This window comes from Mustela putorius, unplaced genomic scaffold (genome assembly GCF_011764305.1).
Source record: "Mustela putorius furo isolate JIRA1106 unplaced genomic scaffold, ASM1176430v1.1 tig00000228_pilon_pilon_pilon, whole genome shotgun sequence".
Lineage (NCBI taxonomy): Eukaryota > Metazoa > Chordata > Mammalia > Carnivora > Mustelidae > Mustela > Mustela putorius.
In genome coordinates this window covers 24,767,727-24,792,358 of record NW_025421322.1, presented here as the reverse complement: position 1 = coordinate 24,792,358, position 24,632 = coordinate 24,767,727, and the positions used below count along the sequence as shown (strand labels likewise).

Sequence of the window (24,632 nt, the reverse complement as noted above, 5' to 3'; positions counted from 1 at the left end):
GTCATGAACCCAGACAAATCTGGTGCTTAAGGCCCTTGCAGCACTATGCTAAATTGCCTTTTCTGCTAGAACAGAACATACTAGGATTAGGGCAAATATCTCTACCCTCCTTAGACTCCATTACTTCTGGATGATGATATTATGGATACCTCCTTTTCTCCTATTTTTCTGCAATTTCTGAATTTTTCCTAATTAGGGCTATTACATCTCTGGAAAACAAATTTTTCCTTCTCCTTTTCCTTCTCCACTCCTCCTCCAACCCCCTCAATGCTGGCTTCTATGGGTGAATGCATCAGTAGCTAAAGTCTGCAGACTGTCCTGGCGAAGCCTTCCACTCAAGCCTGTTGGATGTATGGGTTGGTTCTAGATTTGAGGAGTGATCAGCGGAGAGATAGATTTTGAAACCTTGGGGAATGAGGCTCTCCCAGGGTGAGTTTGTGGAATAGAAGATTGGGTTAGAGAAAGAAACGTGTAAGACAAATGGTGGAAAAGGAACGGGTGAGTGAGGAAAAACAGGAGGAAAGGCAGGGAAAATCTGCTGTGTAATATGTCTCAGTAATACTGTGCTGTGCAATATTGTCCTGTATTTTGTCAGTAATTTTAATATTCCAGTCTCAAAGAATATCTTGAATGTGTAAGAACTCTAGTAAATGTTAGTTCTAGATTTCTGGAATTTGGTGTTTTTCTACAGGTAGAATTACTAGTCTTTGGAGGACCATCCAGAGTAAATTTCTGTCTTCAGCTCTATAAATGTGTGAGTTCTCTGGTCTTTGTTATTGGTGGTGATGTCTCTTTTCCGGAGATGAGGGGACTAATGATTGATTTCTGTATTTCCCAGCTCTTAGCCACGTAAAAATTGATCCTAAGCAAGTTACTTAACCTCTCTCTAAATCCCAATAGCTTCATTTGCAAAGTGGGAATCACTGTGCGTTTCATAAATTGTTGGGAGAGGATACAAAGTGCAAAAAATGTGCTTAACCCAGTGCTACTGAGTTTTAAAAAGCTACCCTGGAGGCAGTGTTTTTGACGCAGGCAGTTCACGATCTCTGTCCATCTCCTGAAACGGAACAGTCAAACACTCTGCCCCGGCTTCGGTAAGTTTGTGGGTCAGATAAAAATCTAAGTTACACCACAACTCCAAGCCAGCAGCGAGCCAAATCCAGGTTTGGGGGACCCCGCAGGAAACTACAAGCCCCAGCATGCCGCGCTCCGGCCGTGGCGGCCCCGCCCTTTCCGCGTCGGGCCGCACGTGGGCGCTGCTCTAGGCACCGCCCCCTCCCGGTGCCCCGGCGGCGGGCGCGCCATGGAGACTGGATGCTGGCTGCTGGGCGGCGAGTTCGAGGACTCGGTGTTCGAACAGAGGCCGGAGCGGCGGCCTGCACCGCCGGCGTCCTACCGCGCCAAGCGCTGCGAGCCGCAGGTGAGAGAGCGGGACATGGTGGCCTGTCTCTGAACCCCCGGCCTCGGCCTCCGCGGGTCCCGGGCGGGGAGCACCTCGGACGCCCTGTTCCCGCGCCGCCGCCCTCGGAGCCCAGTCTTGGCGGTACGGGTGCCCGCCGCCTCGCCCGGCCGACCCTGCGCCCCCGCAGGCCTCCCCTCCCTTGCTTACTCCCTCCCCGACGTGGCGGGGGCGTTTCCGGAGCACCACCCGGTGGACCCGGCCCACCGGGCCCCGAGCTGCGGGCATTAACCCGCACAGGGCGTTTGGCGGGGGTCCCCCAGGCTCCCTATCCTGGAATCTTCAGTAACTCCGTGCGTCCTCACGGAGTCTGCAGCCGGGCGGTCAGGGGCCCCAGAAATCCGGCCACCGCCCACTTCCCAAAACTTGTCTGCTCCCCAGAAGGCGACGTCCCACCCACGGGGCCTGCCCTTGCTCAGTGAATTCTCCCAGCCCCCGTCACCCCCGCTCGCACGGTCAGATCGCTCAGTTACATCCATTTCTTAGAGCGCAGCTTGAATGGCGCCGCCTCCAGGAAGTCTTTTCTGATTCCTCCTTCCCAGCCAACGCGTTTGTCTTTGAGGGCCTCCCCTCCATTCAGTTTGCATGACAGCCCTTGTCAGTAACGCAGAGCTCTTCGTCCCGGAGTGCTGAATGACCACAGGAGAGTGGGGGCTTAACCTTCTGTCTTCCGGTGGCCGGCAGTTTTTGTTCGTGACAGGAACTCCGTGAATAGTTTGAATTGGTAGAATATTACTTGGTGTTACTGCATATATGTAAATCTCATCTCCCAGATAAGAACTACAGCACTATGTATTAGAAACTTAACCTGTTTCAGGCACCGTGCTAAGTTCCTCTACCGGTATTGTCTTTATTTTTCCTTAAAACCGTTGTACTGGGGCTCCTGGGTGGCTCAGTGGGTTAAGCCTCTGCCTTCGGCTCAGGTCATGATCTCAGGGTCCTGGGATCGAGCCCTGCATCGGGCTCTCTGCTCGGCAGGGAGCCTGCTTCCTCCTCTCTCTCTCTGTCTGCCTCTCTACCTACTTGTGTTCTCTGTCAAATAAATAAATAAAATCTTAAAAAAAAAAAAAAAACGGTTGTACTTAGGGGGCGCCTATGTGGCTCAGTGCAGTTGAGCAGCTGCCATCTGCTGAGGTCCTGATCCCAGGATCCTCAGCTCCTGGCTCAGCGGGAAGCCTGCTTTTCCCTCTGCCTGCCACTCCCCGTGCTTGTGCGCTCTCTCTGTCAAATAAATAAGTAAAATATTAAAAAAAAAAAAAAAGTACTTAAATATGTCAGGTGCTCAGTAATTGGTGATTTATGTTTGTTTTATTTAACTTACTTTTCCTCCTAATCACATATGCTCTTTCAGAGTTACCTGTAGTGGTTGCTCAGGTACACTGAGAACAGGAATGGACCTGGGAAGGCATGTGGTGCCGCAGTAAAAGCCATGGTTATGAGAGAGGACCCCGCATTGCAGCCTTCACTTTAGCACTTACCAAAGTGTCAGAGTCTTATGTGTAATTTGGGAAAAATAAGATTTGCTGGCTCACGGGGTTATTTGTGGAGTGAAGTGGGTGAGATACTTGGTCAGGTGTGATGTGTTGTGCACTTACAAAGTGAAATCCAAAAATCACTTGTCTTTAGGATTTGTTTGGTGTGTGATGCTGCTCATAAACTCAAAGAGGCCTTGTTCACATCGCATTGATTTCTGTGAGTGTAAAACCAGGAGCTTGGGTTAGAAGATTTCTGTTGTCCCTGCTTAGATCCTCTGGGGGACAGAAGTCGGCGTTACCCAGCCCCTCACCTCTTCATTCCGCCCTTGCTCCCAGTTCTTCCCCCCTTCCTCTTACTAGAAAAGGGAATTGGGAGCCATCCCCGTCTAAATGGTTGCGGGCCATTTGTGGAGATGTGAGAGCATAGAAACAATCATTTGGAAGCCCGTTTTTCCTAATCATTTCCCCCTGGGATCGTGAATACTGGATGAAGATTTGCAGTTGGGCGGTTGTTGTTCCGCAGGTTGGGACTGGCACTGTGACCGGCAAGCAGTAGAGCACGAAGGAAAATTATGTGGACTTTTGACTTACTCGGTGTTTCAGGGACAACAGAAAATCAGCAGCTACCAGCGTTCTTCGCTGTGATGGATCAGATGAAGGAGAGAAACTATTTTACTGGATAATAGGAGGGAAATGATACCCAGGCAACACTTGCAGTAATAGAACCAAGCAATTTTGATGCGATTGTGGAACCACCACAAACGCGGTTGCGTTTTCATAGCATTTACCTGGGGACAAGCCACAGTCAGCCTCACTGTGTTTTATTGTGAGTAAAAGGGAGGTTGAGCTACTACTTTGAGGCTGGAAAAACTGGCACACAGACTGCTTTTTGTTAGACCTATTTTCTAATCTCGACGTACTTCACTCACTAACGGAGAAATCCCAGTCTCGCTTGCCTTTCTATCAGTAGAAAAGTGAATAAGATATTCCAGATGGGCATTACCCCAAACTTTTCTTTCTTTCTTTCTTTCTTTTTTTTTAAGATTTTATTTATTTATTCGACAGAAATCACAAGTAGGCAGAGAGGCAGGCAGGGGGATGGGGAAGCAGGCTCCCTGCTGAGCAGAGGGGTGGGGACTCCATCTCAGGACCCTGGAATCATGACCTGAGCCTAAGACAGAGGCTTTAACCCACTGAGCCACCCAGGCGCCCCAAACTTTTCTTCTACAAGTCTTTGGCATTTGATTGCATGGAGACCTCCTTTCAGCCTTAATTTCAATCTCTTTGGTTAGATTCTACTTTTTGTTTTTACGACATTTTCATAAAAGTGTTATAAGTAAAGGTAATTCCTCTTTCCTTTGTCCTTTTCATAATGAATCGCCAATCCTTGTTCTAACCACTCTGAAAACGTCTCTACAGGGACACCTGTCTCAGTCTGAAGGAGCAGTGGGAACTGTGCTAGTTAAAATCCAGCTTCCTGGACACCACGATCCCATCTTGAAATGCTCTGCGTAGAACCATATAGGCCTGAGTTGCTTTTTCAGTTGAGATGTTTCTCACTATTGATATGTTTATTACTCATGATGATTTTAATGAAAACTGAGCCATCGCTAAAATTGACTTTCTTGTTAGATGTTTTCCTGTGTGTCTCATCCTAAAGAAGTAGGTCAGTGTTTGAGATTTCATCAGTTACATATGGGAAATTGCTTCCACTTGAGTATGACAGGGAAAAGCGTAAGTTAATTCTCTGTGGTGTGCTATTTTCACAATTTCTAGTGGTTTTATGAAGAAACAGAGAGCGGTGATGATGTTGAAGCTCTAACACTGAAGAAATTCAAGGGGGACCTCGCCTACAGACGGCAAGAGTATCAGGTAGAGTTCAGCATATATAAGCTTATTCTACTTGAAACTGGCAATCAGTTATAAACAGTTACAAATAATCAGTTATGAACAGGTAATCAGTTATAAACAATGCTATCAGTTACAGCATATTAGTTATGAATGTGTTATTTGTGAGGGTGAATTTAATCTTCTCCGGTAAGTGTTTATAATCTCAGAATCCCCAGTTTCTATCCTTTTATCCATGGCTCTATATCACTTATTTTGTTTCCGTGTCTACAATATAGGGATCTTTTCGGGATCCTTGCAGGTCTGTTTCCCCAAGTTCTATATCTCCCCATTCTGCGGGAGCCTCTAGCATGATGCCTCATGGAGTCACAGGAGCAGAGCACCCCGAAATGTGTAAGCAAAAGGAAGAACAAGTAGATACCAGGGTGCTTTACATAGAAAATTTCATTTCTTCTTCACAAGAGTCTTACTGTTGTTTTGCTGATGAGAGAAGGAAGGTTGTATAGCAAGTTTGTGGCAAAACCAGGATTCAAACCCCAGTCTGTTTGGCTCCAAAATGCTCTTTCTACCATATGGTGATAATTTCCGTGGTAGTAGCAGTTATATTTTCCAGCCATTTCTTTTCTACCTTTTAGAAAAATGGTGCTGACAAATACTCAGGCCTTCCATAGTTCATTGTGGAGTCAGTTAGAATAATCCCTCTACCAAGAAAAAAACGATGCCTATAACTGAATCCTCTTCTCTACTTTATATTTTTCTTTTTTTTTTTTTTTTTATCCCTTCTCTTCATTTCCTTTATTTAACAAATAATTGGCAGAAAGCACTTCAAGAGTATTCTAGTATCTCTGAAAAATTGCCGTCTGCGAATTTTGCCATGAAGAGGGATGTCCAGGAAGGCCAGGCTCGGTGTCTGGTTCACCTGGGCAGGCACACAGAAGCCTTGGAGATTGCTACACACTTGGTAAGTGGTTTCATTGCTTGTGTTCCTGTTGCTTTCCTGGGATATTGAATAATTTATTTTCTAAAACAAAACAAAACTTCACGCTAGCAGCAAAATCTGTGGGTTTGGATAAGTAGAAAATTGTCAGTGGTGTAAGAACTTTTAATGATAAACAGTTTGGTGCTCTAGACAGTCATTTTCTTGTAATATTTTTTCTTAAAATTCTTCCATTACCTGAAAATCTTGTTAAAAAAAAAAAAAAAAGGTTTTACTCTTGTTAGGAGTAAATGTTCAGAGTAGGAGGATCATCAGTAATTTTTTTCTTTAATTTTTTTTTTTTTTTAGATTCTATTTTCCGAAATTTCTATAATGAACTTTACAAAAAAAAAAATCCTAAATATCATACTGAGCCAAGCTTAATGGCCTTTTTAATTCTTTTTTTTTTCTTTTATTTATTTATTTGACAGAGAGAGATCACAAGTAGGCAGAGAGGCAGGCAGAGAGAGAGAGAGAGGAAGCAGGCTCCCTACAGAGCAGAGAGCCCGATGTGGGGCTCGATCCCAGGACCCTGGGATTATGACCCGAGCCGAAGGCAGAGGCTTTAACCCACTGAGCCACCCAGGCGCCCCTGGCCTTTTTAATTCTTAAATGGAATTCGCACAATCCCTTTTTTAAGGGATAAAGAAAAGCTGTTATTTGCAATTCTAGATTCTGCTTGTTTTTGATTTCAGATGAAGGCAATTTTTATTTATTTCTGGCTTTTCTGTGTATAAATTTTATATGAGGATTGGTCTAAGTTGACCAAACTTAGTTTATAGATGACCCGTTTTCTTCCTCAGAGGGAATTCCTGAGGTGCCCAGACACTGATCGTGAACCCTGCAGATCAGGTTGACTAGAGGTCAGCCTGAAGAATGCATGCAATTGAGCTGTTCTCCTCCATCTCTTTAACTAAGAAAAATCCCTAAATTTACTTGCCGGTGGGGTTCATTGCCTAGGACCTCAGCCTCTTGCAGTGAGAAGAAACCTTGGAAATTGTCTTTGGAATGTGGAAAACAGCTGTGTCTGGCTCTTCTTTTTCTCCCCTCTAATAAATGTGCATTAATTCTTAAGCCGGAAGATGAGATTACCTTGTTCAGGAAGCCCACGGCACAGTAAACTTGGTGGGATTTGACAGCGTTCATTCTCAGTCTTCCAGGTCTGCAAATTAGCAGCAGCGTTGGGCCTTTTGGTACCTTTTTCTAGGCATCAGGTACCTGCCCGTCATTCCTGTTCTGTGCTCTCCTGTCCCCTCCCTCTTCCTGGCATCCCTTACATGTCCCCGCTCTGCTCTCCCCTGCCTGACCTACTCGTCAGTGGCGTCAGTGTCTGGAGAATTCCTGCGCTTCCTTCTAGCCGAGGAAGTCTGTTTCTGTGGCTCAGAGAAGCATCTGTTGCCCGCCAGCAGATGCCGGTGTCCAGAGCTTGGGATGTTATGAAACAGGAGGAAGGACCAGTCAGAAGACCTTCAGCTTTCCTGCCAGGACTGAAAACTGTCCATCGGGCTTCTAGGCATCCTTCTGGGGAAGGAGCCAGCAGTGTAGGCCAGTGGGTCTCCCCCTTTCTTTGGGTCTTTTCACATGATCTCAGTGGTGCCCGCCGACTTGCGTAGTTTTTCATTGCTTGGTACCCTGTGTTTTGTTTTATTTTTTAAATTTCTTCCCTACTTATAGACCTCTCTCTTTTGTTTTTAGCTGTGGCTTATTTCTGTTTTTGTCTTGGTAGTTGTTGTCCTTTTATGTTCTGTAGGGGACAGGTCAGTATGCAGCGTTGAACAAAATAGCTCATCTGGGAGTGCCTGTCGGGATATGAACACTTTCTGCTCACAGCTCCTAATTCATCTCTCTTCTTAATGATTGTTGGACAGAATTTTGTAATAGAACTTATTTTTGGGAATGCCTGGGTGACTCAGTGGGTTAAAATCTCTGCCTTCAGCTCAGGTCATGATCCCAGCATCCTGGGATTGAGCCCCACATCGGGCTCTCTGCTCAGCAGGAAGCCTGCTTCTCCCTCTCCCATTCCCCCTGCTTATGTTCCTTCTCTCACTGTATCTCTCTCTGTCAAATACATAAATAAAATCTTTAAAAAAAGGAACTTATTTATATTTTATTTCTTATTTCAATAATTAAACATCTTACCGTAACTGATATGCTCATGTGATAAGTTGTGGTTAAGGACATTGCTTCTGATGGTAAATGACTCTTTTAAATGCGTTCACTCTACAAACACTGATTTCAGCCCCACCACGTGCCTGATTCTGGGTTCAGTGCTAAGGTGATAGACTCATGTCCATAGCCTGCACACACACTGTTCATCGGGAGGGAGAACCTTAAGCCAGCTGACATGCGTCAGCCCTTCCAAAGTACCCTCCATCCTGTGCCTTCTCGTGTGACTGACTGTAGCTCTGCTGCTTACCAGCTGTGTGACTTCAGGCAAGTTCTCTAACTTCTCTGTTGTGACTCAGTTCCCTCTTCTATGAAAAAGGGGGTAATGATGGAATCTATTTCAAAAGATTGTCATGAGGATTAAATGAGTAAAGTGCTTAGACTAGTGCCTGGCTTGTGTTCGCACTGAATAAATACTAACTCCTGTCATCATTATTGCATTTCAGAAGGAGTTGGGTTATTCTGGAAAATCTCACAAAGTCATTTAAATGGAATTTAATTTTCCAGAGAGTTATTTGCTATTTATGCTATAAAAACCCTCCCATCGAAATCATGGTTTATATGTAACAGCTTCTACCTCAACATACATTCTCAATATGAAATGCTAACTATACATCATAAAGCGCTATAGCCTGGTTTTAGAAGGAAGGTAGCATTTCCTAAAGTCTGTATGTGCTGTTCTCCTTACAAATAAAGGACATGAAGATGTATTCCTTAGTTACTGAACATCTGTTATGTCCAAGGTGCTATGCCCTCTGCTAGGAATTCAGCATTGAATTAAAAAAAAAAAACCTTTGGGTGAAAAAAATGAGAGATGTCAAAAGGCAAGAAACAGATTCTTTTTTTTTTTTTTTTTTTTAAGATTTTTATTTATTTATTTGACAGACAGAGATCACAAGTAGGCAGAGAGGCAGGCAGAGAGAGGGGGGGGGGGAAGCAGGCTCCCTGCTGAGCAGAGAGCCCGATGTGGGGTTCTATCCCAGGACCCTGAGATCATGACCTGAGCCGTAGGCAGAGGCTTAACCCACTGAGCCACCCAGGCGCCCCAAGAAGCAGATTCTTAACAATAGAGAACAAACTGATGGTTACCAGAGGGTAGGAGAGTCGGGGTGGGGGGACAGGTGAACTAGGTGATGGGGATTAGGGGAGTGTACTTTTGTTCAGGAGAGGGTGATGTACAGAAGTGTTGAATCATTCTATTGTATTCCTGAAACTAACAGCCCTGTGTGTTAGCCAACTGGAATTAAAACAGAACTTAAAAAGAAAAAATGGTAGAAGTTTTCTGAAGGGAAAACTTCATAGAATTTTATGTCAGAACTGAATGAGGTTGGAATAAATGACTTTTAAAAAGTAAAACCAAAAAAACCCCTTTGGAACCTACTGGTCTATTAGGAAGGACAGAGTGCAGAACAATAATAGTAATAAAACCAGATCTGTTCTGTTCACTGGGAAGGTGCAGTATCACCAGATAGGTCGAATGGAGCTTTATTTTCTATTCTCACTTAATATATAGATATGTAAATATTCCCCAAGCTTTCACTCGCTGGCCTCTTTCTTCAGGCTGCACACGGGGGAGTTTTACTTGTACTTCCTGCCCAGTGTAGCTGTGTGCAGGAGCCTGGTCTGGATATTAGTAGGCCCGGTTTTCTTTAGACTTAAAATTAACTGAAAGGTAATTTTAGTCGGCCATCTGCTCTCCACAGACTAACGTAGAAAAAGAAACCTTGTCTTCCCTAACCCACAGCGCTTTTGCCATATGGCAAGTTAGGCAAGAGGCGGTGGCTCTGGTTAAAGAGACTTGAAAAGCATTTTCTGATCAGAAGGAAACCAGGCAACCCCTTCTGGCCAAAAATAATTGGCCTTGGTAATGGTTACCAGGGACGGCATTTGGATTCAATTATGGTGCCGCATGAAGCACTGAGAGCTTCAGGGCTATCCTGTTTAAGATGTCTAAGCCAAGTCAAATTTGGAAATGGAGTCCATTTGAATCCTCAAGGAAATTACCATTTGGGTTTTTAGAAAGCCTGGAATATTAAAATGGACCATTAGCCCAGGGGAAAGAAAAGTTGGCTTGGGCCTCTCAGCTGCCTGGCTAAAACAATAAAGACTACTCTAAAACTTGAGGATAAACTGAAATAGATGATTCTGGTGCTGAATTTCATCAGGCCACTGTCATATGAATTATGCTTCGGTTATGACAGGATGTTTGGAAGTGTCTAGTGGTTATTTCAGTAGGTCGTATGTATTTCTCTAGGTTTTTTTTTTTTTTTTAAGATTTTTATTTTTTTATTTATTTGACAGAGAGAGATCACAAGTAGGCAGAGAGGCAGGCAGAGAGAGAGGAGGAAGCAGGCTCCCTGCTGAGCAGAGAGCCCGATGCGGGACTCGATCCCAGGACCCTGAGATCATGACCTGAGCCGAAGGCAGTGGCTTAACCCACTGAGCCACCCAGGCGCCCCAGTATTTCTCTAGGTTTACAGCTTCAAGCAGTTCTCTCTACTTGTAGCTATTGAAAGATATCTCTAATTTCCAACATACACAACTCGGGTTTTTAGGCATATCCGTTTTTACAAGGAAAACGTTCTGCAGGTTAAAGTTGTTAACTCTTGCACACCTAGCTAGCTGAGTGGGTGGGGTACAGGTGTTGATCTCAGGGTTGTGGGTTCAGGCCCTGCATTGAGCATAGAGAGTGCTTAAAAATAGAATCTTAAAAAAATAATAAGGTTTTTAACTTTTTTTTCCTCCTTAGGAAAAGAAAGCAAGTAACACAGACCATTTAACCGCTGTGCTCTACCTCCAGTTGGCTATTTGTTCAAGTCTGCCAAACTTGGAGAAAACAATTCTCTGCCTACAGAAACTAATTTCTTTGCATCCTTTTGATCCTTGGAACTGGGGCAAATTGGCTGAGGCTTACCTGAATCTGGGGCCAGCTCTGTCCACATCGTGTGCGTCATCTCAGAAACAGAACGATTTCACCTCCAGTGACAAAACTGCCAAATCCTCCTTTCCACACTCAGGAAAAGACTGTCTTTTTTGTTTTCCTGAAACACGGCCCGAGGGCTCTGGGCTCTCTGTGGAAGCACGCAGCGGTAATGACTGGAAGAATGAGAAAGTTCTGAAAAATATTCCAGACTGTATGGCAGAAAAGAGAGAAGCAATGTTGCTGGAGACTCGGGTGAAAGCATGTGCCTCCTTTATACGAACCAGGTAAAAGAAGAAAGGATGAAACAACATACGGTACTAGGCCAAGGATAAAGGTGTTGTTTTTCTGATTTTAGTCGTCAGAAAGTCCTAGGATAGAATTTGGTATGTTTTTGAGATTTTTTTTTTCCCCCTATAGTCTAGATGGAGTCCTTTGAACATGTCCTTTTAGTATGTAAGATTTAGAAACATAACTGTATTTGCTCAAGAATATGATTTGGGTCATTACACAAGATAAAGTGTTGAAATTGGAAACCGTTAAAATTAGGAAAAGAAAATTAAATGTATAAAACATCGACAGAGGGGAAGAGATTTTATAAACAAGGTATTTTTCACTCAGATTCCACAGAAATCTACTAAAGGGCAAACAATAAAGAGCAAACAATTTGCTCTTGTGTTTGAATCACTATTAATAATATGAATAAACAATGTTTACCTCATTCTACAGAGAATCCCCATGGTTTAGGGACTCCAAATACTTTAAATCCATATTAGTAAGAGTTTAAGGGTAAAAAAGAAAAAGGTTTAAGGGAAAAGGGAACATACACTTGATCAAATTCTATAATTTATGAGAGAAATAGATTCTCAGAGGTCCCAAATGATGCCAAAAGTGTGTTGTTGTTATTGCTATTGTTTTTAACTCTGGAGAATTCTAGAAACATTAAGAGTGAGGCTTACTGAGAAGTGGTATCTGTGAAGCAAATTGTAAACTTTATGCAGCAGATGTTTTGTGTTGACTGCGTTACTTTGATTCGGAAGTACATGAGCCAGTGGTATGTATGCCAGGCACATGCTGGGTGCTGGGATCATAAGGATTTTGAAAAGAGGTCCTTTTTGGGGCACCTGGGTGGCTCAGTTGGTTGAGCATCTGACTCTTGGTTTCAGCTTGGGTTATGACCTGTGGGTCATGGGATCGAGCCCTGAGTCAGGCTGGGAGTCTGCTTGAGGATTCTCTCTCCCTCTGCCCCTCCCCTTGCTTGTGCGCATTCGCTCTCTCTAAAAATAAGGAAATCTTTTTTTTTTAAAGGCCCTTTCCTTTACAGCACGCAGTGTGTTGAGGACACTGGATGTGTAGTCGGTGACAGGCGGAATAGGTGCTAGCGGCGTATTAGTAGTGGCAGCCCTACGGGGACAGGAAACAGGAGCTGTTCAGTGTAGCAGGAAGAACACTTTACCGGGGAGTGATGCTTCTGCCCAGTGTTTCTGGGCACCTTCCTCAGCTATAGAGAGAAGTGTGTACTAGAGCTTTGCATGCACTGTTTCATTTTAATTCTCACCCTTCCCTGGGGTGGGCGTGGGGATCCCATCGTAGAGACTAGGAAACGAACTTAGCGTTATGCCCACAGTGGCACAGCTCTGAAACGCTGCCATGATCCGGACCCCAGGCCTTTGATTCCACAGCTTGAGTTCTTTCTGGAGTATCTTGCTGACCTGGAATGTTCCCCAGATGAGAAGAGGCAGGCTAGGTAAAGAGGAAGAAAGCACAGGACCGGCGTCACGCGGTGTCACACAGTCTGCTGCAGTGACAGCAGCGTGGGTGGGGGAGCCGGAGAGGTGGGCGGCAGACCGCGGTCCAGGACGACATCGTGAGGGGGCGGAGGGGTTTGGGAGTCAGATCTCACTGTAAGGATCTAATAAATTGGTGCTGAGCGAGCAAGTATGGACTCCTCTGCTCGCTAGCGGTCTGACCTTGTACAAATTACGTAAACTCTCTGCTCTCCGGTTCCTTCATGTTCCTCTTCACAGAGAAAACGGGAAAGGCCTCCCTCCTGGGGTGGTTAGGATCCCGGCCTCTGAGGCTCTGGGTGCAGCGTGTGGCAAGCCTTCGGTATCGGGCGTACTTCTGCTCACAGAAGATGCTAAATGTCATCTTGAAGAACTTGGTCCTTACGCTGAAGGCCGGAATAGGATTTGAAAGTTTTAAGTGTCCAAGCAGGGTGACAAGAGCTGTGATTTCAGGAGAGATCTGGTGGCCTGGAGGAGATTTGGGTGGAAGGAGTGGCGATCGTGCGTCGCCAGGGAAGGCGCTGTGGAGTCTTCGGTGGGCAGCGGCCAGGACCTGACCTAGGATCGTGCAGCGGTTGGGGAGGAGGAAACGGACATCAGTGCAGGATTCGATGGACGCAACTTGAGGACCGGCTGAGGGTGTGGGAAAGACGGGGATGGGGGAGGGGAGCAGAGGAGTCCAAGACGAGTCAAGAGTCTTCCTCGGGTGTGTGGGTGGATGGTGGCACCTTTTGAGAGACAGAACACCCGGGAGGAGGAGCAGAGCAGACTTAGGGTGGAAGTAAAGATTTTGGTTGAATGTGCTGAGATTCAGGGACCTACAGGCCATGAGTTGGAGCTTTTCCCTTGGAGGAGTTGAGCTCAGAAGAAGGAAGCGGGAGATGAAGGAGTTTCAGGAAGGAGAGCAGCGGCCAGATGATAGTGAGAAGTCAGGTAGGATCAATCTGAGGGGGGGCTTGACAGTGAGGAGGTCATTTGCAGCCTCTGAGAAGGCAGTTTGAGGAGTGATGAGTGAGCAGGCACGGGGCAGAGGGCTGAGAGAACATGGGACGGAAGAAGCAAGTGTAAGCTCTATTTTCTTTGTCTTTTTAAAAAATTTTATTTTATCTATTTGAGAGAGAGAGAGCCTGAGCAAGGGCAGAGGGAGAGGGAGAAGCAGACTCCCCACTGAGCAGGGAGCCAGACGCAGGGCTCCCCAGGATCATGACCTGAGCCAAAGGCAGAAGTTTAGCCAACGGAGCCACCCAGGGACCCCGAAGCTGTATTTTCAAGTCCTTTCAGGAGCAAGAGGGGACAGCAAGGACATCAAAGAGAAAAGGGGTCACAAATGTATATGCTTCCAGAGGCCAGGTAGTAACACAAGCTGGTTTGAGTGAGTCAGGGGAGTGTGGGTCCGAGCATGCTTTCCTTCCAGACCCTCCGGTGACTTCCCGTTGCCCTTACGTAAATGCCCTGCTCCTTTCCGGGGCCTGTGAGACGTTGACCTTGCCTTTCCCTTCTCGTTTACTGCGGGTTTTTTTTCCCTCTGCTCCAGCCATAGTGATCGTCACGATTTTCAAACACATCAAGCTGATTCATGTGTCCGCGTCCCCTTGCCCCAGACACTCCGGCGGCCGACTCACCGTTGGCTCTTAGCTTGAGCGATGACTCGGAAAAGTCCTCCTTCCCTGTTCACCTGAACAGCGGGTACTTAGCCACCCTGCTTGGACGGACTGAGTGAGTGGTTGATTTTTTGCATAACACTCCTCACTCCCTGAAGTCCTCTTCCCCGTGATCGCTCTCCCTCTGTTCCATGGAGCAGAAGCCTGTTTTGCCTGCCAGGATCTCCCAGTGCTTAGAGTAGTGGGTGGTTCATTCAAGACATGAGATGAGTGAACAGGAGAGCTGCGTGCTTGTGGGAGTAGAAATAGGGACCAGTGAGGCCTGAGGGAACCTGGAGAATCGACACATTCAATATATTTAAAAAATACCTATTTTTTTGAGAGAGAGAGAATGTGACGCTGGAGTACACAGTAGTCTGGAGGGGGCAGAGGGAGAGGAAAGAGAATCTCAGGCAGACTCCCTGCTGAGCGCAAGCCGGCGTGGGGCTCTCTCTCACCATCCCGAGATCATGAGCTGCGCAGCAACGGAGAGTTGGCTGCCCGGCAGACTGGGCCACCCAGGGGCCCCCACATTCAGCACTTAAACAGTGAGGAGAAGGAGCTGTGTGCCCAGGACAGGAGCGAGGAGGAAGGAGAAGACCAGGCTATGCCCGTGCGGGAAGTTCACGATGAGGCAGTTGCCAGGTGGACCACCAGAGGCTCGTCAAAGACCTGACCCGGCTTTGGGTAATGAAAGTCTGCTGGAGGCTCTGACTAGTCCTCGAGGTCGAGTGACTCTAGGTTTGGGGGATATAAAGGGTCGCAGAACACAGACTTCAGAGGAGCACATCCCAGCATTTTGGAGGAGGAGCCTTTGATTAGGAAGCTTGTTCCTTTCACTCCGGATTGTTTGTGCTTTCAATCACTTGACTTCTTCTACGGGAAGCCCTTTGGAGGTTTTTCTCCCTAAAGATCTCTTTGTGAAGCGTTGGTCTAGGAATTTTTAGAAAAGATGACTCTCCAGCACAGTTTGCTCAGTTTGCTCAAGTGGGAAGCTTTTTAGGGATTCAAATGAAGGTGAGTCCCCTCCTCTAGCCCGGGAGGACTCCCACCCAGCCGAGTCCCCGTGCTCCTGCGAACCCTTCCTCCGGCTTTCCCTTCCCTGTCGCCCACGCGTTGGGACTTGCTGTTTTTCAGGCTCTTGCTTCAGCTTACCCAGGCTCAGCAAACGGCGTTTGCTTTGGAGAGGAACTTAAGGACTCAGCAGGAAATTGAAGATAAAATGAAAGGGTTCAGCTTCAAAGAAGACACTTTGCTGTTGATAGCTGAGGTGAGTGTTCACATGAACCCTGGGGGTTTATGTGAACCGAGGCATCAGAGGTATTTTTCCTGGCTTCGGAACCGTTTTTTAGAAAACAACCAGATCTCTTCTGCTAAGGGACTTTTTCTCTGCCTTACGTGGCTTTTGATTGCTTAATCCGCGAGAGCAGCATCGTCGTCATCTTTTTCTCCCACAGCGTACTACGTCAGGGGCTCTGTTTCATTTTCCTGTCAGTGCTTGTGAGTCCCCCCTGCTCGCACATCCTAAATGCCCGATCGTTGTTTTCTGAGTGCTGATTGAACGAATGAGTGAATGTTGATGTTCTTGCGGCGTTTCTGTACGTTTTTCCTCCATTTGTCTTCATAATGCTCAGAACAGCCTTTGGGACCCGTGCAGCTGGGAGTGAAGCTCGCACAGGTTGGAACCCGCCTCGGGCTGGATTTTGAGCTGCAGAACTGGACTGAGCCCCACCCACTGCAAGTCCGTTTTCTTTCTGCTAAACCTTTCCACTAGCTTGGTGGTTGCCGAGAAATTCAGATGTCAGGGTTTTTTATTTTATTTAATTAATTAATTAATTAATTAATTTAAAAGATTTTGTTTATTTATTTGACAGACAGAGATCACAAGTAGGCAGAGAAGCAGGCAGAGAGAGAGGAGGAAGCAGGCTCCCTGCTGAGCAGAGAGCCCGATGTGGGGCTCGATTCCAGCACCCCGAGATCATGACCTGAGCCAAAGGCAGAGGATTAACGCACTGAGCCACCCAGGCGCCCCTTCATTAGCTTTTTTTAAAAAGTGATGTTGAAACTACTTAAGATAGCATTTGGAGATGATCTGTGTTTGTATTTAAGTTACTCACACTAGCTCCTGTTCGTATGTCATGGAAACTTGGTAACTGAGGTACTTATCCGTGAAGTAAGTCTGTATAGCCCTATCTACCCTAATGTCACTCAGTTTTAAGAAATACTGCCGGCACATCTAAATTGCCAGGCTCCTTTCTTCCTTCTCTAAACTAAGCACCCACTTGGACCCCTTTTCCCTCTTATGGGACCGTGTTCTCCTGGCTCTTCTTTGTGAGCCTTTTTCAACCTTTCCTTTGATCCCACAGACAGGCGCAGCGGACGGCCTGTCTCTCCTCCAAGTTTACCGAGGCTTTGCTACTTAGGCTTTGCTTCCCTTCCTCTTCCTGGTGTTCAGAGCTGTTGGCCACCCCCTATTTGTTGCCTCTCCCCTTTTCTTCCGAGGGACCCCAGCAGTCTGATTTTCTCCTGTATTCTTAATATTCCTCTTTCTCTTGGAATTTCCTTGTTTCCTCTGTCTCTTAAGTCATGGCATTCCCTGAGGTTCCACTTAGCTTCCCCCTTCTCTCCGCCATCTCCCGCAGAAATCGTAACCCACTCATGGCTTCAGCCGTCATGTCTGGGTCGATTATCCTCTAACCGGTATGTCTAGCGCCATCTCTGAAACCCTCGTCTCACTTCTCAGACTAGTTACCTCCTAAGCCACACATCCGAAGCGCTGATTGATGATCCTCCTGTCTCTTCTGGTACAAAATGGAGCTGCTCCTCAGAACACTTTCCAGTCAACCTTCAGTCCGTATCTGGCAGTATCTCTTCATTCTAGACTTCGTTTTTTCATCAGTCCCGTCTGTCATTCTTTCCAGAGCTGGGACCTCGCTCGCTGGGAGCCGCCTCCGCTCCGGTCGCCCTCCAGCAGCAGCCGGCCGCCCTCCCTTCGGGCCCACCTTCCGTTTCTCTCGCATGCAGCACCCCGTCCTTACGGCCTCGGGCTCGGCTCCCAGTGACCTCCTGGCTCGGCTCTCCTCGCTTCCTTGCTCTCTCCCCTCAGGTCTGTGGGAAACCCTGCTGCTGCTGGGTTTACCTCACGACATCGCTTTGAGCATGTTGCCTGTGTGCTCAGAAACCAAGCGTGTCACCGTCACCTTGGAGGTCAGCTCTAGTGCACGTGCCTCCATGTGCTATCAAAGGCCTTCCAGAGAGTAGCCCCAAACTTAGGACCTTGTAATTCCCTGACACAAATCTTCTGCATCCTTCTAGACTCCTCTGCCACATCTAACAAAATTGTCATGGGTTTCTCATCTCCATCCGCTTACTGTTTCCCTCCTCAGAGCCCACCAAGGTCCACATCCTCTAGGAAGCTTTCCCTGAATGTCCCCGTCCGACAATGGCTAACTCCTCTGAGCTCAGGGACAGTCACTGCTTGAATAGATAGCACTTTGCCCCCCCCCAATTGTGCCCCAAAATACAAGAGTATGTCTTATCTTTTCAACTAGATTTTAGGTTTCTTTATAAGCAAAGTTTAGCTTTACAAAGAAGACATCCTTACAAGATGTCTCAAACATCTTCATACTCCTTCCCATGTGTAGCAGATCTGTGGACTGTGTGGAATAGTAGCTCTCCACCTGGATGATGCACATGAAGTACCTGTGGAGCTTTTTTAAAAAGATGTCTGGGCCCTCGTTGGGGTTACAGTGTACATTTTCATTTTGTGCTCTGTTAACCTTACTTTGTGACACGAGGATGACTCTGTGTCCTTAAATTTCCTTTGCTTGCGTACTTTCTTCTTCTTTTTTTTTTTTTTTATCATTGTTTTATTGGAATTAGGACCCAGGGGCACCTGGTAGAGCATCCAACTCTTGATTTCCGGGTCGTGAGTTCAAGACCCATGTAGGATGTAGAGCCTATTTAAATTAAAAAAAAAAAAATTAAAGGATCCATATAAGATCCACAGACTATTTGGTTCTTCTGTCTCTTATATCTCTTTTATTCTATAATAGTTCCCCTTTTCTGCTTTTCTTAAGATAAAAAAATACGTGTAACATAAAATTGGCCATCTTAATCATGGTTTAGTGTACAGTACATTAATTACATGCACAGTCTTGTGCAACCATCAGCACTATTTCCAAAATTTTTTCATCATCCCAAACCAACTCTGTAACCATTAAGCAATAATTCCCATTCTGTCCTCCCTCCCAACCGCTAGTAACCTCTAATCTACCTTCTGTGGCTATGAATTTACCTATACTAGGACTTCAAATGGTAGAATTCTATAATATATGCCCTTTTATGTCTGGCTTCTTTCACTTAACCTAATGTTTTTGAGGTTCATCCATATTGTAGCATGTGTCCAAACTTCGTTCCTTTTTGTGGCTGAATAATATTCCACTGTCCATACATACACAGTGCATTTTATCCATCCATCTGTTGATTGGCACTTGGATCGTTTCCACCTTTTGGCTATTGTGAAGAATGCTGCTGTGAACTCCGGCATACAAGTATCTGTTTGAGTTCCTGATTTAAATTCTCCTGGATGTGTCCCTGAGAGTGGAATTTGCTGGGTCCTTTGGTGATTCTGTTTAACTTTGTGAGGAATTGCCAAACTGTACATTTCACTTTATATTCTTGTTATTTTTACCTAACACTGTGATATGATCATGACCCTGTATCTTTATTTTTTAAAAAGATTTATTTATTTATTTTAGAGAGAGAGAATGAGAGAGAATGCACATGGTGGGAAGGGGCAGACGAACAGGGAGAGAGAAACTCAAGCAGACCCTGCACTGAGCACAGGGCGCAGAGCCCAGTGTGGGGCTCAATCCCATAACTCTGAGAGCACAACCTGCATTGAAACCAAGAGCTGGATGTTCAACTGACTGTGCCACCCAGGCGCCCTGGCCCTGTATCTTTAAATACTGTTTGAGTATGTGCTTTTTCATGGACAGATAGTAGTCCAGTTTTGGCTTTTTTTTTTTTTTTTAAAGATTTTATTTATTTATTTGACAGAGAGAGATTACAAGTAGGCAGAGAGGCAGGCAGAGAGAGAGGAGGAAGCAGGCTCCCTGCTGAGCAGAGAGCCCGATGCGGGACTCGATCCAAGGACCCTGAGATCATGACCTGAGCCGAAAGCAGCGGCCTAACCCACTGAGCTACCCAGGCGTCCCAGCTTTTTTTTTTTTTTTTTTTTTTTTAAAGATTTTATTTATTTATTTGACAGAGAGAGATCACAAGTAGACGGAGAGGCAGGCAGAGAGAGAGGGGAAGCAGGCTCCCTGCCAAGCAGAGAGCCCAATGCGGGACTCGATCCCAGGACTCTGAGATCATGATCTGAGCCGAAGGCAGCAGCTTAACCCGCTGAGCCACTCAGGTGCCCCCAGTTTTAGCTTTTGTCATTTATTTACTTAAGTCCTCTATATTGAACATTTAACAGATATAAAGTACCTATTTTAATAAGTCTTGGCAAAAAAATCAGTGTATGTATTTGGTCCTTTTAGAAGATATTATTAGGAGTGGAATCACTAGGTTAAAGTATACAGACATTTTAAAGACTTGAAGCCCATTTCTAAATGTGATTCAGAAAAGCTGGTTCAGTTTACATATCCTGTATGAGAACACTGATTTTCCTCCTTCATGCCTGGATACTACGTTGAACCATGTGAAATTGTCAATAGTTGATCACTTTGACTTATAAAAATAATTTTATACGTATTAACTTATTTTTCAAAATCTGCGATTTGAGCGATAAAAGCAGCACTTTTCAGTGTCCATTTACTGGTTTGATTACTCTTAAGATGAACAGTTTTTTCACATGTTTATTGGCCATTTATATTTAGTGAAATACCTAGTCATGCTTTTTCTTCCTTATTCTATTTGTAATTTTCTGTTTTTCTTACTAATTTGTTAGAGCTCTCTCTCTGTTGGGCTTACTCACCTTTTGTATGTTGGAGTATTTTCTGAAGTTTATGATTTTTTTTAGTATATAGAAGTTTAAATTTTTTAATATGGTCAAATATTTTTGTAGCTATATTGACAGCTGTGAATGATGTTCCTGCGAATCCCTCTTTTTGGAATATTGCATTATTTGGATATTACTATTATTCAGTTCTCTTTTTTATTAAAAAAAAAAAAACACACAAAACACTTCTGGTGTTATATCCCAGATTTTAAAATACTACATTTCGTTGAGTCCAAGAAATCATCAGTTGTAAGACGCATCAGTATTTGATGAGCCAATAAAAGAAAAGTAAGATGCCATTTATGCCGTGACATGCCTGTGTTGTAAGGTACCTCTCGAGGTCAGAAATGTTAAAATACAGGACAAACACTGGCTTAGAATGAATGAAAATTCCAGGCTTTAATAAGTGCTGACAATTGCCTGGTTAAGCTATTCATACCATTAGCTCTTGCCTCAAATAATAAGTAGTCTTTGAAGGTCTAAAGTCAGTGGAAGCCGTTCTTTGAATGGGCTTTTAATGCATTATAATTGGAGTATTCATGAACACATTGGATCTCGGGGTTTTCAGGAACCTTCGACGTCATCAAGTCCAAATCCAAGTGACTTAAATTCCCTTTACAGCATCGCTGCCGGATGGCTCCTGAACCTTTCGTGCCAACAACAGGAAATGTGTTAGGACAGTTCACTGTCCTTACCAAAGATGGGCCGATCACTTAAGCGGGTTCGGGGGCAACCTTTCTACAACTTTTGCTTGTGAGAGAAATTAACTGAAGATCTGAGCCTGATTCTGACCAGTAGGGAGCAGTGTTTTGCCTGCAGAGGGCAGGCAGGTGCCTCAGGGCCTGGAGGTTGTGGTGACCTCTCCAGAGGGACTAAGGCTCTCTGGGTCAGGAAAGCGCAGGCCCAGCTACTTGCTGCTGGCCTGTTTGCTGCCTTTGACTTCCATGGGGAACTTCTAAGAGGAAGCAGATGTGCCCCTGCTTCCACAGGGCCCAGGCTCTGCTTTCTGGTGGTTTTATGAGGGGGGAGAAGCACTCGCAGATGCGTTCTGGCCAGCGGAAGGTGATCTTTGATTTAAGAATGTTGGCGGCCCACTCTCTGTAGGCCGAACAGCCGCCACATTAGTGTTTCAGTGATGTTTTCACTCGGGAGGATAAGAGGAGAAATACGGGGTATTTTATTTCTGTGGGCCTTGGATCGAAACATCTTTTTGGTATGTTGGAATCCACCCCCCCCACAACCCCCCCGCTGCCAGCTGCTAAAGTGTTTCTATGGTTTGGTTTGGTTTGGTTTGGTGTGAAATCCTTTACACTCAATGAATAGCATAGTCTTCCGCCCCTTTAATTGGGACAGGACTGTTTTTTTTTCCCCCCTCCTGCTGCAGGTTATGGGAGAAGATATCGTCCCAGAAAAAATAAAAGATGAGGTTCACACAGAGGTGAAGTGTGTTGGCCCGACAGCTCTGACTGCCCTAGTGATTGCATCTTCGAAAGAATTTGAAGACAAGTGGTTCAGAAAGATCAAAGACCACTTCTGTCCCTTTGAAAATCAGTTCCATACAGAGATACAAATCTTGGCTTAGTGGCCCTTTAAAAAACAATAGAAAACATCCTGTACTGTTTTAATTGTCCTTGTTTATTTCAGAAAGAATCCACTGCTAATCATGGAATATAGTGAATTTAAAATGATTATTTATGTATTATAAAAACAGCTTTTCTTATTTCTACTGTGTTCAGTTTCTTGATTATTTCTACTGTGTTCAGTTTCTTGACTTGTTTTGTTCATGGATTTTTGCCATTCACTTATCTCAGACCTACTATTCCTTTAGAGGATATCTTTTGGGAAAGTGTATAAAATAGGTTCTTAGATATTATATATTTTTGGAAAACACTACTATATTTTTTTAAAAGATTTTTTTTATTCATTTGACAGATCACAAGTAGGCAGAGAGGCAGGCAGAGAGAGAGAGGGGAGGAAACAGGCTCCCCGCTGAGCAAAGAGCCCGATGTGGGGCTTGATCCCAGGACCCTGAAATCATGACCTGAGCCAAAGGCAGCAGCTTTAGCCTACTGAGCCACCCAGGAGCCCCACACTATTATATTATTATCAGCAGTAAAACTATCCATTGTTCAGGTAAATTCATCAAGAAAGAACAAGAATGTTGAAATGTAAAAGTAAACCATTTCTAAGAGCGGTGTGTCAAAGTGCCACGGCTCTGAGATTTTGTATATGGGCCCAAACAGAAGAGTGCACGTGGAGTGGGCTGCATTCTAGAAACTCAGGTCTTCTCTAATGGGCAGTAGTCAGCACACTTGCCTTGTGCTGCAGAGGAGGACACCATCTCTTTCGTGACATGATGCAAAGGCAGTCTGAAACGAAGGGCGGTTAGTGCCGCCTTGCTCACCAGATGCACAGAAACACGAGGCCCACGGGCCACTGTCGTGCAGGGTGATGGTCATGTCCTTCCAGACACACGGATTATAGTCACAGTCTCTAGCACTTCAGTACAAAGGGCCATTACCGTACTCACGTCATCTGGAACGGAGGAGCTCCCTTACGAAGAGTGGAATTTAATAGTCAACCAAAAACTTCATCACGTGATGTCCCACACAACATTTTATTCTCAGCAGAGGGAAAAGAATTCCAGGCCTGGGTTGGAGGCCTCAGGATTTCCTTCTGCTGCACCTGCTGCTTCACCCCTTGCCAGGCCCCTTCCCAAAACAGACAGATGTCTGGTTCTGTTTCTGTCTGACTGCTCTTCGAGTACGAGTGATAGCCCGACTAGCAATGGCAGGTTGTCACTTAATATCTCTAATGTGAAACGAAAGCTAGGTACGGTTAATAGATGCTGTGAATTTTAGGAACCACTGACAAGTATGGAAACCTCTCCGCAGCTCCCCCGTGCCCTCCATCCACTCACGGAGTCATGAACAATCACTGCGGAGCCCCCGAGATGTGACAAGCATTGTGCGGTTGCCACGGAGACACTTGCTGTCTCGGAGTTCATGGTCTCGTTGCGAATGACCCCTCGGGATAGTGCCCAGACTGCCAATCCCTTCGTGGTAATAAAGCCTTGGCTCCCAGGCGCCCTCCTTCCCGGCTCTCCGGCTTTAAATGCACCCTGGCTTCTGCGTTTGGGCCTTCGCCCTGGCAGTTCGGTCTGGGCCGTCTCCCCGCCCCGCGTGGTGGGCCGATTCTGCTCACCTTCCGGGTCTCCACTTCCTTACAGCTTCCCGAAGTCTTGGCCTCCAGGTGGCGGTAGGTCTCCCTCTCTCACGCTCCTGCACGATTTCGCTCCCGGAGGGGTTCTTGACTCTGTTGTGATCGGCAGCTTGTCTTTTCACGAGAGACTTCAGAAAGTCTAAAATCAGGGACTAGGACTGTCTTTTTCATATCGGTATCTTCGGGGCAGATTACCTGGCATTTCCTGAAAGATTTATTGAATTTCTGAATTACCTGGCCAGCATCTCGTTTTGTTTGCACAAAAGTTTAACCCCCCGAAGATCCAGCACAGTGCTGAGGCCGTCGGAACACCCTGCCTGGTTCTCTTTCTGGAGCTAACCCCCTTTCTCCTGTTGGTCTAGGCTTCCCAGAGATGCCCTTTCCCCTCTAGGCTGGCTTGGCTTCCCATCCCGGTCCTAGTGCCCTTCCAACCTTGTCCGTGCTTTTCAGCTTCCAGCCCTCTGGCTGTCGTCCCAGCTCCGTTGTCTGTGCTGTCCAGAACTGCCCGCGTGGCCTTCGCGAATCTTCCCACACACCTACCACACCTCACTTTCCAGGCAGCCACATGGTGACATATGGGAGAAGCCAGGGAAGGGCACTCGGGAATGCCGGGCGCCTCAGGCTGTCCTCACACATGTCATCTTGATCATTTCCAGCACAGAGGACGGGTAGGGTTAACTGAGCAATGATTATGCTAAAGAAAAATCTCAGGCCTGCCTCCGTAGACACTCTGCCCCCTTGTCAAGGAGTGAATCACCGGGAAGGCGAGCAGATGTGAACCGCACCGGTGACTCCACTCCAGGTGGGTGGGGTGGAACCCCAGGGCGGTTCTTGCCTCTTGTGACTCCCAAAAGGCCCGTCTTCAACATTCTCTCCTAAGGAAGAGTTTGTACCCAGTACTTGAACTGGTGAGAGTCCTTTGTCCTTTACTCTTTGAGACCCCTGCGGTCTTCATACTGTGGCCAAAGGATCTTAACAAAGATTGTCCAGCAGTGATTTCCCAACTCATTCATGAAGCCTGTGGGTGAGGGCCTGCGTGGTCCCGCTCTGGCCCATGTGCCCCCAGCTCACTCGCTTTTCTCATGCCCTTGGACTCCAAGCATCTTCCCACCCAAGCCCTTTGCCCATC

The 24,632-nt window shown here is 45.9% G+C and overlaps 1 protein-coding gene across 2 annotated transcripts; it reads left to right on the top strand.

Annotated features, from left to right (window-relative positions):
• The first annotated feature begins 1,256 nt into the window (after nucleotides 1–1,256).
• CUNH8orf76 (chromosome unknown C8orf76 homolog) lies at nucleotides 1,257–22,004 on the top strand. 2 transcript variants are annotated; one of them, XR_006606160.1, is made up of 6 exons: nucleotides 1,257–1,420; nucleotides 4,711–4,806; nucleotides 5,600–5,743; nucleotides 10,674–11,131; nucleotides 14,166–14,347; nucleotides 15,409–15,543. XR_006606160.1 is itself a non-coding variant. In XM_045078099.1 (6 exons), the coding sequence occupies exons 1-6, from the start codon at nucleotides 1,304–1,306 to the stop codon at nucleotides 21,861–21,863; spliced, it is 1,146 nt and encodes a 381-aa protein (XP_044934034.1). In that variant the 5' UTR covers nucleotides 1,258–1,303; the 3' UTR covers nucleotides 21,864–22,004. The 2 variants fall into 2 exon arrangements, 1 of the variants encoding a protein (XP_044934034.1); XM_045078099.1 differs by lacking the exon at nucleotides 14,166–14,347 and adding an exon at nucleotides 21,666–22,004 and having other exon boundaries at nucleotides 1,258–1,420; nucleotides 15,409–15,541.
• The last annotated feature ends 2,628 nt before the right edge of the window (nucleotides 22,005–24,632 follow it).